Source organism: Neofelis nebulosa, chromosome 5 (genome assembly GCF_028018385.1).
Source record: "Neofelis nebulosa isolate mNeoNeb1 chromosome 5, mNeoNeb1.pri, whole genome shotgun sequence".
Taxonomy (NCBI): Eukaryota; Metazoa; Chordata; class Mammalia; order Carnivora; family Felidae; genus Neofelis; species Neofelis nebulosa.
This window is the reverse complement of record NC_080786.1, coordinates 65426282-65446141: the sequence shown is the minus strand read 5'-3', so window position 1 is coordinate 65446141 and position 19860 is coordinate 65426282. Positions and strand designations below refer to the sequence as shown.

The window sequence follows — 19860 nt, the reverse complement described above, 5'->3', positions numbered from 1 at the left end:
GATGAAAACACTTTTTTAAAGTGTTTATTTATTTATTTTGAGAAAGAGAAGGAGAGTACACATGCGTGTGCAAGTGGGGGAGTGACAGACAGAGAGAGAGAGAGAGAGAGAGAGAGAGAGAGAGAATCCTAAGTAGGCTCTACACCATCAGTACAGAGCCCGACTTGGGGCTTGATCCCACCAACAGTGAGATCATGACCTGAGTGGAGATCAAGAGTCAGTCGGCAACCAACTGAGCCACCCAGGCCCTGAAAAACTTTTTAAAGCAAAGTAACTATTCTATATCTTGATTGTGGTTGTGGCTACACCCTTGTACCCAATCACCAAAATGAATCAAACCGTATCTTTGAAATTGATGAATTTTAATGTATATACAGAATAACCTAGATAAAGATGGAAAAGCAAATGTATATATATAATTTGGGGTGGGGTGCCAGAGACCATGATGAATGCTTTGCATCTCTATCTCATTAATCCTCGGACGTAAATGTAGCTGGTCTAAACCACTCAGGTACATTTTCTGGAATTCCCTATCTCACTGTCAATAAAATCTTGCTTAGGAGTAAAATGGGACTTAATTTTTATTAAGTTGAAGAGCTGGCCATGCTCCACCCTTTGTCCACTTCACTCTCCCTTTCTGTTGCTAGAAACATTACAGCCTATATTTGCTAAGCACCCCCAGGAAGCCAGGCATGAATATTTCATTTCGCCCTCCAACAGCTCTTTGGGGTAGGTGCTACCATCATCCCATGGATGCTGGAGCTTAAGAACGAGGCCCTTAGAAATCCACCTAGGGTGACACATCAGGAAGCAGCAGGGCCAGTATCTGACTTCAGGCATCTGAGCCCCAGGGGTTGTTTGCTCTCCCCACACCACACCTCCCAACCAAAGACACCAGCCAGGCTGCTGAGTGCTGCATGGGTCCATGAGTGACCTTGGGTAGATGACAAAGGATGCTTTTCCCAGTGCAGTCTGCATCTCCAGACCAGAGTGGCCTCAGCTCAGGGTCACCTCTGTGGTCCTGCTCCCAGTGATAGGCTGCTGACAGGAGATGCAGCCTGGGAGCTTAAGAACCAGTACAGCTGCTGGGCAAAGGTGCATCCACAGGACCCCAAAGGCCCTGAGCATTGCGGGAGGAGCTGTTTGACTTAACGCACAGTCCTTCCAACTTCAAAACATTTTAAAAAAACCTTCTTTTAATGTTTATTTATCTTTGAGAGAGAGACACAAGCAGAACATGAGCAGGGGAGGGGCAGAGAGAGAGGGAGATACAGAATCTGAAGCAGGCTCCAGGCTCTGAGCTGTCAGCACAGAGCCGGACACAGGGCTTGAACTCCTGAATCGTGAGATCATGACCTGAGCTGAAGTGGGACACTTAACCTACTGAGTCACCCACGTGCCCTGAACAATTTTTTCCTGTGTGTTTACTTCCTTGGTCCCTGACATTCCTATAAAATGGAAAGAACTTCCCAGAATTTTACTAGTGTTTCTCTGGCTCCTCTGGCTTCCAGCATGTTGTTTCAGTTTCACTTTGATTATTTCTTTAATAAACGAAACCTAAGAAGGGCTCCACCCCCGTTGGTTGGTTCGACAACAACAACCTGCTGTCTGGCTGCCTTTGCAGCAGTGACTGTCGGAGAGGACAGGACCGTGGCCGAGATGCAGGCCCCGGCGGGCCCCAGTCCCGGGCAGACCTGTGTGCTGATCCTGATCTTCACTGTGCTCCTGCAGTCCCTCTGCGTGGCCGTGACTTACATGTACTTCACCAGTGAACTGAGGCAGGTCAGTACAATGCACACAGTTCCTGACCGAGGCTCTCGGCAAACCTGGTTAACTGCCTCTGTTTCCTCCTCTGTGAAGACTTTACAGTAGGAAAAACTGTTCCCTCTCTCTGCCTGTGGACCCTAACTGCTAACGCATGTAATTGCTGAGGACCTTGTCAAAGTGTAAGTTGAAAGGATTGTGTGAACCAAATGCAGCTACAGAACTGGCTGTACCAGCTACTAGCAGATGCAGGAACAAAACTCCGGAGGTGGTTTTTTTTTTTTCTCTTCAACACTATGTATAGTTTACAATACTAGCAATCAAACTAAAATCAGACCTGAGTCTTGGAATGTTATCAGGTTTCTCTTTTTCCTCCAAGACATGGGGTGGAGGGTAAGTCAGATCTTAGAAACATGTTTTGGTTTTAGATCTGTGGCACTTCTGTGTTGACAGTAGAGAGGATATTAAGGACTGGCACGCGTCTATTCCTCGGCCGTGGACATGCCACACATAAAGCCTGTAATAAAGAGGTTACCATATGGACTCAGCATTTTACTGTTCATGATAAAATAATTGAAAATAAAACAATTATTCTATGCCTGTGGGTGGTCAAGTAGGAATCCAGGTACATTTGACAGAGAAAAAAACCTTAGTGGCTTTTTAGTTCATGTACTTCTCAACTGTATAAACCGTTTGGAACTATGAATGCAGAATTGCTGACAATAAACCAAGTCAGCTTGTGGCTTCTTATGTATTTTTTGACTAATTGTGTATTATATAGTAGAGAACTGTGAGCTGGAAGGAACTTTGAACACCCCCTATTTCATAGATGAGGAGACTAGAGACCCCCAGGCAAAATGACTTATCCAGGCTCAGACAGAGCTTTGGAAGCAGAGTTGAAATCAGGTCTTCAGGCAGCTAAGTAACATTCCACAGGTGTTAATATATTTGTCTACAGGGTTAATATATTTGCACCCTGTGATGCACACTGATAAGGCAATCTTAACATCTGCCAGCTGGCTAGGAAATGCAAGTAGAAGGGTCTCAGAAAAATATAAATTATCCAAATGCCATAGAGTGAGTATCTGTTAAGGAAATGTAGTTTGTATACCCTGTGGAGTATAAATTTGGTTATCTCAGATACTTGCAAATTTTTCTTTTGACTTTGGATGAAGTAGACTCTTGTTTGACTCGCAAGTAATTATATAAGTGATGGTTACCATTAGGTGACCAGTAAAGTCAGCTTTGCTGTATTCAGAAGAGGCTGTATGTCTGCAACTAAAACATCAATGTAACAATAAGCATGCCTCTAGTTCTAAGTCTGCATGAGAGTCTGGAATACTGCTGTGTTTACAAGTTTGGATCTAGAATGTCCTAACCTTTGTTGACTTTGCAGCATAAGCAGAATGAGTCTGTATCTTTATTACGAAAGAAAATCATTGCCTCAATTTGCTGACATTACAAGTTGGCCTAATTTTAAGACTATATTAACTGGTTCTTGACTGAGCAGACTCATGCAATTGTCTGTGTTTATGGTCAAGTAATTTTCTGAATTCTATAAAAATGGAAATTTCAAATCTTAACATGTCCCCGTGTGCATATGTTTTTCTTGATTGTGTAGTTACATATATATACACATATGTTTATAGACACGCAGAAGAATTCATTGAGAGTGCCAGAAAGGAAAGAGAATTAACAGATATTGAGCAAATACTGTGTTCCAGGAACTTTGCAAAATATTGCTCTATTTGATCCTTATAAAAATCCTGTAGGGGTGCCTGATTGGCTCAGTTGGTTGAGCATCCAGCTCTTGATTCTGGCTCAGGTTATGATCCCAGGGTCATGAGATTGAGCCCTGCATTGGGCTCTGCATGGAGCCTGCTTGGGATTCTCCCTCCCTTCTCTCTCTCCCTCTCCCTCTCTCCCCCTCTCTGCCCCTCCCCCACTCTCTGTCTCTAAAAAAAAGTCTTATAATTACCCCATTTTACACATAAGTAAACTAAGACTCTTAGAGTTAAGCAATTTGTCCAAGATTATAAAGCTGGTTAAAGGGAAAGTCCAATTTTGAACCCTGGCATTAGGTAAGTGCTCAATAAACTGTGGCCATTGTATTGAGAAGTTTCTTGAAGTTTCCACCTCTTCACCAGGAATGCTTGCAAGGAAAAATGAATCTGAGTCTCTTTGGTTGTGTAAAGTTTGGAAAAGCATACTTAACATAAGTACTAATTTTCTAAAATAAATCACAGATTCTACTTTGGCTAATGAAACTTTCTAGAAAAGACACTGAGCGGACTTTAGGGAGTGTGGCCTAAGGAGAGCTGAGTAACGTCTAACTGGACGTTCCCAAATAAGCCTATAGACTAGCAAGCATGATCAATAAATATGGGCTTAGTCTCTAAAGTTTGTTTCTCTGAGAACGTTTTGTGACAAGGGGGCTGCCTATCACTGTGGTATCATAGATGGGTAAGACAAAGGAGAAGGGGACCATTATCTACCAATCTCCATAAGTGGTTCTTTATGGTATTTGTGGTTTGCAGGAAATAGTTGTTAGACACTAATGTCAGGGCAGCAGAGAGGGTCGGTGCTGCCACCTTAAAGTCCCTGAGTCAACTGGCAAAGGAGTCCACCCTGTAGCCCAAAAGCCCTGCGAAGGACTGGCTGGCCGTGGCCTAGACAACCACCATGTTTGTGATGACACCAAGACAGTGGAAATCCACTTGTCAAAACCAAGGGCTTTTGGAGCAGAAGAGCAGGAACTCTGTGTGAAAGCTGTGTCCCTGAGAAGCATACAAATGAAAATAGCACACACATCCCCCTGCCCCAACACCCACATGTGGTTAGGGAGAGAATAGCTCTGGTCTGAGGTGCGAGGCAGGAAATTCATGCTTTGAAGTGGAAAGGATGTGCAAAAGAAGGGGAAAGAGAGACACATCATATTAATCCTCATGAATCATTCTTGAAACAACCACAGCAACCCCTCACTCATGCATCTAGTCACCAGCATTGGCCAAAGTCTGTAGAAGAAACCACCAAATATGATAATACAAGAAAATGTGGGGATAGGGAGGGTGGTTGGGGCTTTCTCTCTGGGTTTCTAGAAGAGAAATACCAAAATGCTGGTCATTGTGACTTCTAAATGGTGGGATTATGGGTGTCTTTTTTCCTGTATTTTTGGTGTATATGGGTGTCTTGTTTTTCTGTATTTTATAAATTTTCTACAGTGAATGACATAAAAGCATCTATGCTATCTATATATGATTTTCATGTAGATTTAAAGAACATGACATTTTTATGTAGTCTTAAGAGAAAACAATCACGCACAAAACTGCCCACAGACAGCCCTGTAAACAAGAGAGATCATCCAGAGCTTAATTAGGAAGTAGGATGAGGGTGATTTTAGTGTGTTTTTTGTTTATTTTTCATTTAGTAAAATGTCCTTTACTTTCCTATATTTTCCAGGTTGCCTGTGTACCAACAATGTTTCTAGGCTTCATTAAGTTTGGGGGTAACAATGGAGTCACATTAGCTTGTCACGCTCCCTCCCATGTACACCTAGGATCTTACTCAGCTTTCAGGGTTCTCCCTCCCACCTGCTAGAGATGTTTCTGGAAAACCCCCAGTGGGCAGCCAGAGACTGTAGGTAGCAGTTGGTTCTGGCCTGGGCTAGTCCCTGCTTCCACCCAGTTCGGTTCACAGTCAGCTGCCAGCTACCATGGCTGCCCAGTCTCAGTCAGTGCTCAGCTCTGCCCTTTCTTGCCCCTGGCCCTATCCTCCATGTTCTTCATCTTTTCCTGCTGAGACAGCTTCTAACTGCTGTGAAGTAAGAAAATAAATCACTCCCTCCTTTCTGTGTCATGCACAACTTTTCATCTCAACATGTTACAGAAGTTTGTGAGCCTGTTTATTCAGTTTTATCATACCAATGTCTGGCCAGAGAACACCCATACCGGCTGCACTGGGACAGTGTCCAATGAAGCTAACTTGCTCTTCCTGGAATCACCCTCAGGCCTTGTACTACATCCAGCTTTCCCTCTCCAATCCTACGCCCCGATTTGCTAGATATGTTCTCATATTTCTAAACTATACGTAATTGAGTGCTTTTCTGGGAAATGCTTTTCAGCTCCCACATATGTTGGAGATGCAAACAGAACTCTACAGGAGAAGGCCATGGGGCGGGTAGGGACAAAGTGATGTTGACTGCTTCCACTGCTAGTTGTGTCTCTACTCAGGTGGCCCCAGCTGTTACCCCTACTACATTTACTAGGCTGAATGTTTTACTGTTGTAATTTAAAACAGGAAGAAAGAAAACAAACATTTAAAAATAAATGAATGTTCTATGCCAGAGTGTGTGGAAGGAATTAATCAGCTTAGGTTTGTCCTTTTGCACTTGAAGGACCTGGATCAAATGTCCAAGGAGTGCATGACTGAGTACAGAACCAGCTGACTCTGGCTGGGACCTCCCATAAACAAGTTATTTTGATCTGGAATGAGATTGTCTTTTTATGAGAAGGAGCATCATTGTTTGGTCTTTCCTTCAACCTTGGGAGTCCCCTAAGTTCAAACAACAGATAAAAATGGCCATTTTCCCATTTATTTCCCTAGAGAAAGACAATTCAGATCTGTACAGAGAAATAACATATCCTCAATCCCACTTGTTAAAAACGAAAACAGGAAAGAAAAAAAAAAACCAAAAAACAATGTCTGGCCTTGCATGGACTTCCCATTTTTCTTTGTAAAATTAACCAGTTATCACCCTGCAATGTGCTGAGCGGTTTGGGATATATGCGTGCATGCATTTGTTCCATGTGTGCATGCACACACGTGTGTGTGTGTGTGTGTGTGTTTAATATCAAGCTAGGACTTTATTGAAAATTACCTGGCCATTATAACTGTTTGCTCTCAGAAGGAGGGGGCAAACCTTCAAATGGTGTTTCAGGTCTCTGCAGGTAAATCCCTAGCTAGTGTGGACATTTAATGAGACAACATTAAGATTTTCAGTGGCAATATGGTCCAGATTTGGCCATCCAGAGGACTGGAAATCACAATAACTAGAATTTACACAATATCGTCTGCATCCCAGAGGATTTGTTTAATTTTTTATTTAGGATGCTGGAATTGAAATGGACTCTATTGCCTACTTTGTACCTAGATAGCTTCCCAGCTTTAGTATGGGACGCCCCCCCATCTCAGAGGTGGAAAGGACCTCAAAGATCACCACAATGAACCAGCTCAAAACTCAAATGAAAAATTGACACAGAAGAGAAAAAGCAATTTGTTGAGGGACACACAGCTGTTTAACGGCAGGATCAGTGAAGGGCATTGTGACCCAGGATGTCTGGCCCACACCTGTATCCTTCCCACCACGTCTGACTGCTTATTTTTATTCACAAGACAAAGGACAGCATGCTTACTGTTTATTTCAACCCACAAGCTTATCCAAGGTACCAAGACTTCTCTGAATCTGTCATCAGTTCCTGTTGTCTTAACTTGTAAATTAACAAAAATAAAAAGCATTTCTCTATAATAATGTATTATATTCCATCTTAATCCAGATGCAGGACAAATACTCCCAAAGTGGCATTGCTTGTTTCTTAAAGGAAGACGATATCTCTTGGGACCCCAATGATGAAGAGAGTATGAACACCCCGTGCTGGCAAGTGAAATGGCAGCTCCGTCAGTTTGTTAGAAAGGTAGGTGGACCACCGGGTCACTCCGCCAGCAGACGTGGAGGGTCGCAAGAGAAAGAACACCTAGGATCATCAAGCGTAGATGCCTCATTTTGCAAAGGAGACAACAGAGGCCCAGAGTGTTTTAGTGATCTCCCCCAAATTCCTAAAACTAGAAGAAAGTGGAACAGCACCAAACAGAGGGGCCTGGCTGACTCCCAGGCTAGAGCTCATTCCTCTCCTCCAGAGAGCCTCCCCAACTAGTCTGCCCTTTTTATCTCACATTGTAGAAAATTGAGGCACAGACTGGGCAATGTGTTCAAGATCACACAATGATAAAAGATGTGTGTGGTTTTGTTGTTGTTCAGAAGACAAAAGATGCCAGATAATGGTGTTTTATAATCTTTGCACCTTGTTGATGTCTGCAATTAAATATATCTTTATTTGTGTATGCACATAGAGATGAAAAAAGAGGAAAGAAGAGGGAACGAAGAGACGCTTTGAGAAATTGAAGGTGATGACATCTCAATATATAGTCAATAAGTGACAAATTACAAAATATGATCTGTTTATGGATGCAGGATCTCTAGCAGAAACACTATGTTAGCTAGTAGTTTATTTCACTAAATTATATCATTTTGCTTTCATAGTTTTGCCTTCTGCCTCCCAGAAAGGTCAGAACAGAACATGGATATAAAAATACTCTGTAAACTAGGATACACCATTATTGTTTTAAAAATACTGGGGACATTCCCAGGGCGGGAAGAAGATGTGTTTTAAAGATATGATTGAAAGTCCATTGTTTGGTGCCCTGTCTTTCCACTGAAACAGTGTTATGTCAGTGGTTAGAGCTCTGATTTATAACCCCAAACAGTCCTCATAGTAGAGCCCAGATGTCATCTATGATGCCATTTCTATGAGAAATGAAATCTCACTTCTGCTGGAGGCCGGAAAAGGGTGCCCACCAGCTCACAGCACAAGCTATAGTGATGCAGCTGTGACTCTGTGGCCCCAAGTGGCGAGGACGAGGAAAGGCCCAGGGGTGGGAAACATCCTGAGAAGACCGAGGAATGAATGCGACTCTGCAGTCCCTGGTGTTCATGGGGGCAAACCCACAGGCGGCAGGGGAGAGAAACTCAGAACTAGGGCAGAAATCTGGAGACTGAAAAGGGGTGGGGATAGATTGCACATACCTCTTTCTTGCTGTTCTCTCTCTCCTCCCCATCCTCATATGCTGCCACTAACTAGAACAGTCAGAAGCTGGGAGAGGATGCAGACAAAAAGGGGGAAAAGAGTTCCCTTTTTTTTTTCCAGGCACCATTAATGGAACAAACTATTTCCAGTAAACATCCTATGCCCATTACGTAGGATATCTCATTTAATCCCCATAACAGCTCTGTGAGGAAGGAAGCATTATTATCTTCCTCTTTTTTATTTTTTAAATAGATGAAGAAATTAAAGTTTACATCAGTTAAGCAACGAGCAAAGTTTTCCAGAGCTAATGATTGACAGATCTGAATCTGGACCATCTGACCAGACAGTCATTATTCTTTTAATCTGTTTCCCAAGCTGTAGGAATTACCCTTCTCTCTTTCCTGCTGCTCCTCCTTCTTCCTTCCTCCCTTCTGTCCCGGAATGAGAGACACACAGAGACTATGCCGAGGCACAGCTCCTTTCCCTTCCATATCCCAGTGCCCATTGTGCTATTGGCAGACCCTCCATTACCAGGTCAGGGCTTGTGGCCAAGGGGAAGGCAGAGAGTTTCTGCTCTGGGGTGGGAGTACAGAGGAGGGGAGTTTCTGGCAGTTTCAAAATTAACAACAGTGGCAGGAAAGGAAGGCAGTGATGGATAAAGGCCCAAGTAGCAGAGCTGGGTGGAGGGGAGTTTAGAAGCTGTGGATGAGCAGTCCGCATTAGCCCGTCTGATAGAAAGGCTAAGGTTTCTCTCTTTCTTACTGGTTTTCCCCACTGGTTAGTACAAAGAAAGTGATGTTAGTTGTTTAGTAAAGACATTATTTTTTATGTTGATGTGAAGAATGCCCTAGCCACATGTCAGAAATGAGAGAATGACAGTGTTGCAGGTCCCGGCTTGATGGGCTCTGTGTCTGTGGGCATCCCAAGAGAGAGGAAGTGTGCCTTATATCTTGAGACTTGGGTCTGCCCAATGCAAAGCTCCTGAACGCTATTACGTAGTGCACATATACACACATTTGTGTGCAGACACACACCCCACACAGAGAGAGTGAAGTGGCCTGGTTGCCACATCCATTAGCTACAAGGGGGTTTGAGGGAACATTAGCCTGTCCTAACTTGGCAGCTGGCACCTTCCTCCTGTGTTGCTTCAGGTGTGGCCTTTTGAAGACTTCATCCAGAAACAGAACTTTCCCAGACATAGGACCATCCTCGGTCACCATGCAGGAACAGCTGCCTCTGCCTCAGTATTCACCCCATCTCCCACCCTACCCCACACAAACTCTGTGCTTGAACAGCTAAAGCTTCTGGGGTTGATGTCCTATGTAGAAATTTCATCTCAGACACCCCGCAAGAAGAGCCATAGGCATTCTGTAGTCAGTTTAATTATTTTTAGGGTAATTAACAAGCTTTATTCAATACTGTTTGCAGATTTTGAGAACCTATGAGGAAACCATTCCTACAGTTCCAGGTAGTATTTTTTTTGTTATTTTAATTTTCTACTGTCAACTTCATGACAGGGTGACTAGTTCTCCAGCTCCTCTTCTCTGCTCGCATCCACATATCCCCCCTCCAACTCCTACTCGGTGTCTCAAAACACTTGATTCTATTTTCCTATTTGCACTGGCAGAACACTTAGGGCCAAATCTGTGGCCCACCTGTGGTCAAAACTTTATTTCTCCCAATGTGGATTTTCCTTTCATCTCAATTTCTTCCATTATTTATCTTTTACTTGCCAGTGTTTCATAAATGAGCCATCTAAATCCTTTCTGGTACATGGCTGGAAGTAAGATAAGTAAAGGCCCCCAAGTAACTCATCTTTTCTCTGCTTCTCACCACCACTAAGCTCTATGCCCTTCTTTATGCAAGAGCCCCTCACTTCATCATTTTTCCCAGCAATCCTTCACCCACCGACCCACCCACCACAATTCTCTCGTGGTCCCTCACCCATGGTCACCTTCTTCATGGTCAGCACCCTGCTCTTAACCCATAAGGGCTCCCCTCAAAGGGCTATTCCCCAGGCTGGGTTCTTCCCTTCCTGGCTTTTCATACAACTGACTCCTTCTCATTCTCAAACTATTGCCTAAATGTTACTTCTTCAGAGAGAATGTCCCTGGCTACCTTATTTAGGTAAGATAACAAGCACCTCCTTTCATCTCCTTCCATTTTTATATATTTTTTATCTGTGTGCTGATTCCCCACTACTTTAAAGATACATAAAGATAGAACACATGTCTATTTCTCTCATTTCTCTATACCTAGCACCTAACTCTATGCTCCAAACCTAGTAGAATCTTTTATTCCCCTGGCCCTTAGGTGGACCACCTTTTGTACACGCATGTATGTATTTTGATTGAGATGAAATTCACATAATATACAAGTAATCTTTTTTTGGGGGGGATAAAAGGTGTCATTCTCATTTTATATTTTAATTGAAGTATAGTTGGCATACAATAATATATTCATTTTAGATGTACACCATAGTGATTTGACATGTATATACATTACAAAATGCACACTACAATAAGTATAGTTACCATCTGTCACCATACAGAATTATTACAATATTATTCACTATCTTCCCTATGCTGCATTTTATATTACCGTGACTTATTTATTTTACAACTGGAAATTTGTACCTTTTAATCACCTTTACCTATTTCGTCCATCTCCTCACCCCACTCCCATCTGGCAACCACCAGTTTGTTCTCTGTACCTATGAGTATTTTTGTCTTGTTTTGTTTGTTTGATTTTAGATTCCACATATAAGTGAAATCTTATGTTATTTGTCTTTATCTGTCTAACTTATTTCACTTAGCATAATACCCTCTGCATCCATCCATGTTGTCTTAAATGGCTAGATTTTATTCTCTTTTATGCCTGAATAATGTTCCAGTGTGTGTGTGTGTGTGTGTGTGTGTGTGTGTACCACAGCCTCTTTATCCATTCATCTGTTGATAGACACTTAACGTTGCTTCCATATCTTGGCTATTATAAACAATGTTACAATGAATATAACGGTGGATATATCTTTTCGAGACAGTGATTTCACTTTCATTTTCTTGGGATAAGTATCTAGAAGTGGAATTGCTGGATCATATGGTTTTTCTATTTTTAACTTTTTGAGAACTCTCCATACGGTTTTCCACAGTGACTGCACCAATTTATATTCCCACCAACAATGTAGTAGGGTTCCCTTTTCTCCACATCCTTACCAACCCTTGTTGTTTCTTGTCCTTTTGTTATTACCACGTCTGAGGTGGTATCTCATCGTGGTTTTGGTTTTTATTTTCCTGATGATGAGCAATGCTGAGCATCTTTTCATGAAGGAGTGGCCTTATGTAGAAGGTATTCTGTGGCGACCAGAAATATAATCCTCTCTGGTCATCAGAATCAGGCACTTCAAGAGTGATCCTTGTGTGGACTGTGTGTATCCTCCTGTAGTGACTAGGCCACAACTGCTGGTGGGTGTGGCTGGCCCTAGCTCTGGCTACCTGCCCTGGGTCAGAAGCCACTTTGGAAGGACGCCGGTCTCAGCTGAGGTCACCCCTGGCATGTGGCAGGGAAGGAGCAGCTTCATGGGGATAATTGATCTCAGCCCAGCTGCTTTAGGGGATGGGAAGATTGAGGGGGACAGGTCCACAGGGTAATGCCAGGATGAGGCGAGTGGTGCTAGCTGGCTCCCCTGGAGTTGAGCCCCACTCATTTTCAAAGCTGGACATGGTGAGAGCTTGTCTTCCCAGTGCAGGCCCCTGGTCAGTGTCCCATGTGGAGCTTGAATCCCTTGCTCCCCAGGGGGAATTTCACGCCTATGATATCCCCCCAAGTTGTAGATCGCCTCACCTGGGGTGTGGGTCCTGACCGGACTTGTCTCTGCCCCTTTCAACTCTTCTCCATGTGGCTCTTTCTTTATATCTTTAGCTGTGGAAGAGCTGTTCTGCTAGTCTTCAGGTCCTTCTCAGAGAGCATTGCTCTATATGTGGTTGTAGCCTTGGTGTGTCCATGGGAGGATGTGAGTTCAGGACCCTCCTTCCCCACTACCTTCAAAAATTTTACAACTCACCATTTTGCAGTGCACAGTGTAGTGGCAAATGGTGCATTCACAATACTGTGCCACCACCATCTCTCTCCACATAGAATGTTCTTCATACAGGGGTGCCTGGGTGGCTCAGTGGTTGAGTGTCTGACTCCTGATTCCTGCTTAGGTCATGATCTCATGGTCGTGAGATTGAGCCCTGAGCAAGTCTCTGTGGTGGGTGTGGAGCCTGCTTAAGATTCTCCCTTTCCCTCTGCCCCTCCTCTGTTCATGCACACATTCTCTCTCTCTCTCTCTCTCTCTCTCTCTCTCTCTCTCTCTCTCTCTCTCTCAAAAAAGAGGGTTCTTAATACATATTTTTAAAGTTAATACATAAGTAAATGAAACTATTAAATCAGTTTGCTACTTCTGCATTTGGCTCACCATAGTCCCATTTTCCCATGTTAATGGCCATAGAGGCCTGAATACATATACCAGAGACTTAGGGCATACCAGCCTGGCAGAGAAGAAAATGTTCTTCAATATAAGTGTTGTAATGATGTCTTTCTACTTTTCAACTATTCTTTTTCCTTTTTTTCTTTTTAATGTTTATTTATCTTGAGAGAGAGACAGAGAGAGGGGGAGAGAGGGGGAGAGAGAGAGAGAAGGGGCAGAGAAAGAGGGAGAGATAATCCCAAGCAGGCTCCTCACTGTCAATGCAGAGCCCAATGGAGGGCTTGATCCCATGAATTGGGAGATCATGACCTGCACCAAAATCAAGAGTTGGACACGACCAACTGAGCCACCCAGGTGCCCGGTCACCTATCTTTTTTCAATATGATAAGCTTCCTCATTACTTAACAACTCCCATTTTTCTTTATTAAATAGCTTTTATTAAACAAGATAAGACCTGATCCCAGGGTCTAAGCATTCTTTCCCCAAAAGCAAAAGTGGTAGTCAGAACATTGAATACTCTTCCTCTTCTGATGAGGCACAACAGATCTACGATCTATAGTAGATGTATGTATAACACTTTCAGTGTTGTAAGAAAAATACTCTTTTTCACTCATCCCAATGAAATGTAGAAATCATATACTAATCAGCATACCTAGATGTATTGATGACATCCAAATAGACACATTGACAGGTTTCTTTTCTAGGAAGTGTTTGCTATAGCCTCTAAAGAGGAAATATCCTCTTTAGAATTTGCTTTTCTATCTAGGCTTTCCCATATCCTTGCAATGACCTCAAATGCAAGATATTTATAATTGGATTCAGTTATTGAATATTTTAAAACAAAGTGTTAAGGTCTAAGGGCAGGCAAGGCATTATGAATTATTTAACAGTGGGAGTTCAAGGTGAATGGACACATCAACCTTGAAAGCTGAGCATTCTGAGAGCATTATGTAATTGACCATGCATCCTCATGATATATTTGGTATTCAGTACTGTACTAATGCCTTCCCATCCTGAATAAGCAACAACTCATACCAGATAGATGGAAGAGATTCCCATTTCCTATTTATTATTTCCCTTTTTTACCACCTCTTCTCAGTTCCCCCACCTACTAGCCTAGATTAAGGCCTCCTGTTCTCAGTCCTGATCACTTACTTGCCAGTCTCCAACCCTCTCACCTTCTAACCATCACAGCTTTCTTTGAGACAGGATAGCCTAAAGCACAACACATTGTCCCTTCACTTCCCTGCCCCAAATCATTCAAAATCCACATCCTGTAAAATCCAAATCTCTTAGTTTAACATTCAAATCCTCTATAGTTTGGCTCCTCATTCAAGCCTAAAACTGAACTCCTCCCTTGTCTGTGTCCCAGGAATGCTTTGTGAGTCCTGCCTCTGGCCTAGATCTCAGAGAATGCCCTTCTTCTAGCCCTCCTTCCCAAGCCTGCCCATCCTCATCCTATTCAGATCAAATTGCCATTTGCGCCTCAAATGTTTGTTTGCATTCATTTATTTATATTCTGTCTCCTTGCTCCTAAAAGAGTGCCTGGCATAGATGTGATGGGCACTTTGGTTTATTGGAGTAAGCGTTAGCACAAACCCTCCCCTGACCTCAATTCTCCAATAAGTAGGAATCTCTCCCTCTTGTGAACACCCATCACCCTTTATTTATATTTCTCACAGGTAAATTTTCACTTTCTAATTTATATTTTTCCTAAAAGACTGTAAGTCCTTTGAGGGCTCAGTCAGTGTAATCCATGGCTAATCTTTGCAACCCATATACAGCATAGTGTAGTGCCTTAGTTCTGGCAATATTTGCTTGATGAAAGAATATAATTTATCTTAACAACCAGTAGAAGCACACTTGGGACGTTTAAGCTGATTTTTTAAAAAGAGGTAGTTTGTTGGGGTACCTGGGTGGCTCAGTCAGTTGAGTGTCCCACTCTTGATTTTGGCTCAGGTCATTATCCTAGAGTTGTGGGATGGAGTCCCACAATGGGCTCCATGCTGAACATGATCCTGCTTGGGATTCTCTCGCTCCTTCTCTCTCTGCCTCTCCTCCACTCATGTTTTATCTCTCTCTCTTTCTCTCAAAATAAATAAAAATTTAAAAATTAAAGGGTAATATGTTGAATTTGTATATTTAAAGTCTGTTCCAAAGTACTTTGGAATGTGATCAATAGGTGTTATTTGTTTATTATGATCTAGTGAGCCAGTGATTTTTATGTTTACATATTGATTATCATGACCAGTATGCCAATTCATATTTCTCTTGGGGGGGGGGGGAGTGAAGGGATGACTGTTGGATACCAGTTCGTAGCATCTTTGTACCATCGTTACACTGCTACTCCTTTAGAATCAGAATCACTCTGATTGTCTCTATATATAACTCAAAGTGGAGATTTGCCAAGACTTGGTTATTTGTACATTTTAAATGACTCAAGCAGAGTTATTACATGTCCATGGTTATTTACTTGTTTGGTTTTTGTTTGTCTGTTTGTTTGTTTTGGAAAAGGGCCATAATCTTCATTTTGTTGTATTCTGGTTGGACCTTATCTCTGATATGTCGATAAATTATAATCCAAGTTGCTACTTATTCTTCTCATCTAAAATACTTTCCAAATTAAACATAAGCTGGAATAGATGGATGATCATATTAATATATGGGCTGCTTTTATGAGCGACCATGCAATCAATTTTGGAAGCACAGTGTGCTTATGATGTCTGATCAACAACAGTTCTGAATAGCAATGTATTTGAAAAGTAGTTTGACAAGTGCTGAAGATTCTTTGTCATTTTTCTTTTAGAAAAGCAGCTAAATATTCCTTACCTAGTAAGAGAAAGAGGTCCTCAGAGAGTAGCAGCTCACATAACTGGAACCAGTCGGAGAAGAAGCACATTCCCAGTTCCAAGTAAGAGAAACAACAAATATATCATGGTTTCAAGGAAGGCAATGAAAAAACTCGTTCCAAATAATTTGTTCTTTCAACTTTCTACATGAAATGTCTATATGACTATCTACAAAATGCTCAGTGGTAACTGGGGCTCAGATCGGCTTTCTCAGAAGGAAGATTACAAGAGAAAATAGCTCAGTAACTACTCTGGCATAAATGCTCTCAGGAGAATCCTCTGGTGGGAGAACTCTGTCTTAGAGTTTCCCATGCCCCTATATGTGCTTTTCTTCTTCTTCTTCAAAGTTATTTCTCTTTCTCCCTCCATCAAATATTCCTCCTCCTTAGGAGTTCCGAGTCAGTCATATACTTTCACCAGAAGTGACTAGTTATTCCTTGTGGCATTTGTACTTGGTCGAACTATGGGAAATTGCCAATATTTGACCATTTCTCACTTAGAGAAATGTCAGTTTCATATAGCTTAGCCAATATGGTAAGCGTACTTCTTAACTAAAGAACAGGTGTCCATACAGTGCTATAACAATGCAAGAGTTTTACAGTCTAAATATGCACATTGGAATACCAGCCCCTCTTTACCTAGATGTGTTTTGAGCAAATTGCCTAATCAAATAAAGCTTCAGTTTCCTCATATATGAAGTGGAGATAATCTTTAACTCATAAAATAGTGAAGATTAGCACAGGCAAAATTCCTGTGTATTGTAAATACTTAATAAATAGTTGCTTTTATTATTACAAAAGGTTTTATCTCAAGTTAAAGAAATTTCAAGTATCAGTTAAAAGATGAAAAGATTTGGAATTTTTTTTCATTTTTTTTTTCCTGGGCAGTTGTCTTCTTGGTATTCCTGAACTCATGTTTTATGAATGAGAGACATGTTCTGCCTATGAGTGAGATCATTATTATAATGTTAGTGTTTACTATTTATCAAGAAATACAACAGTTGTTTTGCCCTGTTGAAAAACTAAACTTTACACCAATCGTGGAGATGAGCCCAAAGTTTAAAGGAATATCCTATTTTGGTAGGGCCCTTTTTCATTTAAAGTTTTTGGGAGTTAAAGATCCAAGGGTCTAAAGATCTTTAAATCTGGACCTCTTTGCCAAACCTTATGCCCTGTCTTATTGTGTACTAGAGATGCTTTCTGTCTGAATGGTGCCTTTGACTCTGGATTGCTGAGAAAGACCAAGAAGGAACCCAAAGTGATCCAAAGGAATAGCAATAAGTTCTGAGCTCCAGGCTTAAGGAAACAGATATATTTCTTTTGGTTTCGTTACGTGTTGTTCATTTTAGTTCACCTGCCTAGGAAGGGAGGCAGGGGTTTGGGACAGAAGTTCTGCCCAGGCAGATTGCCATCTGAGTTAATCATCCCCTGTGCTACAGTTTAGAGCTGAGTTTGGCAGATATAGTGTTAAGTGGTGGATGAGGCACAGAAAAGAAAGGGACTCACAACAGGTCACAATGGTACAGTAGCCTCCAGATTTCTATAAGAAATTCAGAATCTTGTAAGATTGAAGGAGCAAGAAGGTTTATATTAGATTGAAATTCTTTACAATCCCAACCAAAAAAACTGGCTAGCCATGGCTACTGAGATATTTCTTGCCTTTGCTACAAACTTTCTTTCTCTCTAAACTTCCTCCAGGCTCCAAGAATGAAAAAGCTTTGGGTCAGAAAATAAACTCCTGGGAGTCATCAAGAAAAGGACATTCATTCTTGAATAATTTGCACTTGAGGAATGGTGAGCTGGTTATTCATCAGAGGGGGTTTTATTACATCTATTCCCAAACATACTTTAGATTTCAGGAACCTGAGGAAACAGAACAGAACAGAAAGAGAAACAAACAAATGGTACAATATATCTACAAATACACAAGTTATCCTGACCCGATACTGCTAATGAAAAGTGCTAGAAATAGTTGTTGGTCTAAGGATTCAGAATATGGACTCTATTCCATCTATCAAGGTGGGATATTTGAGCTGAAGGAAAATGACAGAATTTTTGTCTCTGTAAATAATGAGCAATTGATTGACATGGACCAAGAAGCCAGTTTTTTCGGGGCCTTTTTAATTGGCTAAATAATCTGCAAAGGAAAAACAGTATTCTCAACAAATATTGCTTGTCACAACAAAGCAAGGAAGCCTGAGCAAAGCTGCCTCAACCAAAAGACCAAAACAACACACGGTTTTCTAATATCTGTGAAAGTGACCAAGTCTAAGAAAGCAACCAAGAAGAAAGTGAAGTTGCCAAAAGACCTTGGGCTCTTCCTGATACCAGCTTGCTAGCAGGAATCTAGAAGATTCTGTTACCAAACACTTGTGTACCTATAAACATCTGTCTTTATTATCTATTCTTGTGAAGATTCCAGAAGATTAATGACCATCTCTTAAGTAGTATATCACCTTGGTTGCTTCCAAGTTGCCATTCCCAAAGTTGGAAGAGAAAGGGGAACCAGTAAAAGGTCATGATCTTGGGAGGCAATCTTCTGCCTATACATGCGATGTGCGAAGGCAATTTGTGTTGTGCATGACGTCAAAGGAGGTATCTCATACATCTGGATTTGGTGGAAATAATATCGTGTTGTTAAAAAAACAAACTAAATTTATGATGCCCAAATAAGGAGCTATTTCTGAATGGCTTGTGCTTTTTCCTACCAAAAGTCAAACTGGCCAAAAGCACTAATATTTTTGATAAAGGACTCTATGATGAGTGAACTGCCAATCAGAAATCAGGGAATTTGGTCTCATGGGGGCAGGAGGAGAAATGGGAAAGTGGAAATGACAAACACAGGTAAATCAGCAGAAAAGAGCCAAAGAAAGATCTGATTCCCACTCCCGACCCTATTCTCCATTGCCAAATGTCTTACCTAGTATACATCTCCTTAAGGTTGTATCATTTTTTTGCCTTTGTCAGAACAGCAATTGCTTTTATCTTCCAAAATCGTGACACAAAATAGTTCATTGTGCCATTTAATCTAACCAGTTGGAGAAAAAAATTAGTTGGAGTATTTGTTTAATCTCTTCTAATTATTATACTAAGCACAGCTTAATTTACACTTTCAGGTTGTGTGCTCAAATGTTCATTTAAATGTGTCTGATCAAATAGGGCTTTTTCAAAAAGGCTCACTTAAATTTAAATTTACAGCATGCTGCAGATACCTGGTACTTCTGGCCCTTTGTACTCTATTTTCCATAGCACTAGTCAAGTTCTTACATACTGACAAATTGGCTTATTTGTTACTCTGTTTTTTAAAGCCTGCTTCCTATCTCTAGAATATAAGGCTGTGATAGCAGGGAACATTTAGTCCTGCTCATATCTGTAACCTCCGTACCTGGGACAGTACCTGAATATAGTAACCACACAAAATGTATTTGTGAATAAATGAATGACTGAGTAAATGAATATCTAATCATATGGGGGGAAAACATGAAAAATATCCCCTGCCTTAACCCTTACACTGAAAAAACTTCAAGGAATTTAAAAAGTAACCTCAAAGTGAGGTTTTATTTTTTATTTTATTTTTAATTTTTTTTAAGATTTAATTTTTAAGTCCTCTCTACACCCAGCAAAGGCCTCAAACTTACAACCCCAAGATAAGAGTCACAGGCTCCACCGACTGAGCCAGACAGGCGCCTCAAAGAAGAACTTTTAAGCAAAGATTTAAAATTCAAAGTAAAAAACTGCAATGATTGTGAATATAAAATTCAGAAATGAAAGAGAATATCAATTTTTACTCTATATTTTTATACTAAATTTTTAAAATGCTACTTTTTCAATAAAAATGACATGTTAATAATGTGTGGTTTTTGTTGATCTAGTACTTGCATTTGTTTTATAGTACCAAGATTACTAAAAATGGGGAAAAG

General features: G+C 41.2%; 1 protein-coding gene across 1 annotated transcript; it reads left to right on the top strand.

Moving 5' to 3' along the window:
* The first annotated feature begins 1567 nt into the window (after nucleotides 1–1567).
* TNFSF10 (TNF superfamily member 10) lies at nucleotides 1568–19792 on the top strand. The gene is made up of 5 exons (XM_058730505.1): nucleotides 1568–1782; nucleotides 7317–7454; nucleotides 10053–10092; nucleotides 15899–16003; nucleotides 17639–19792. The coding sequence occupies exons 1-5, from the start codon at nucleotides 1660–1662 to the stop codon at nucleotides 18070–18072; spliced, it is 840 nt and encodes a 279-aa protein (XP_058586488.1). The 5' UTR covers nucleotides 1568–1659; the 3' UTR covers nucleotides 18073–19792.
* Nucleotides 19793–19860: the final 68 nt, after the last annotated feature.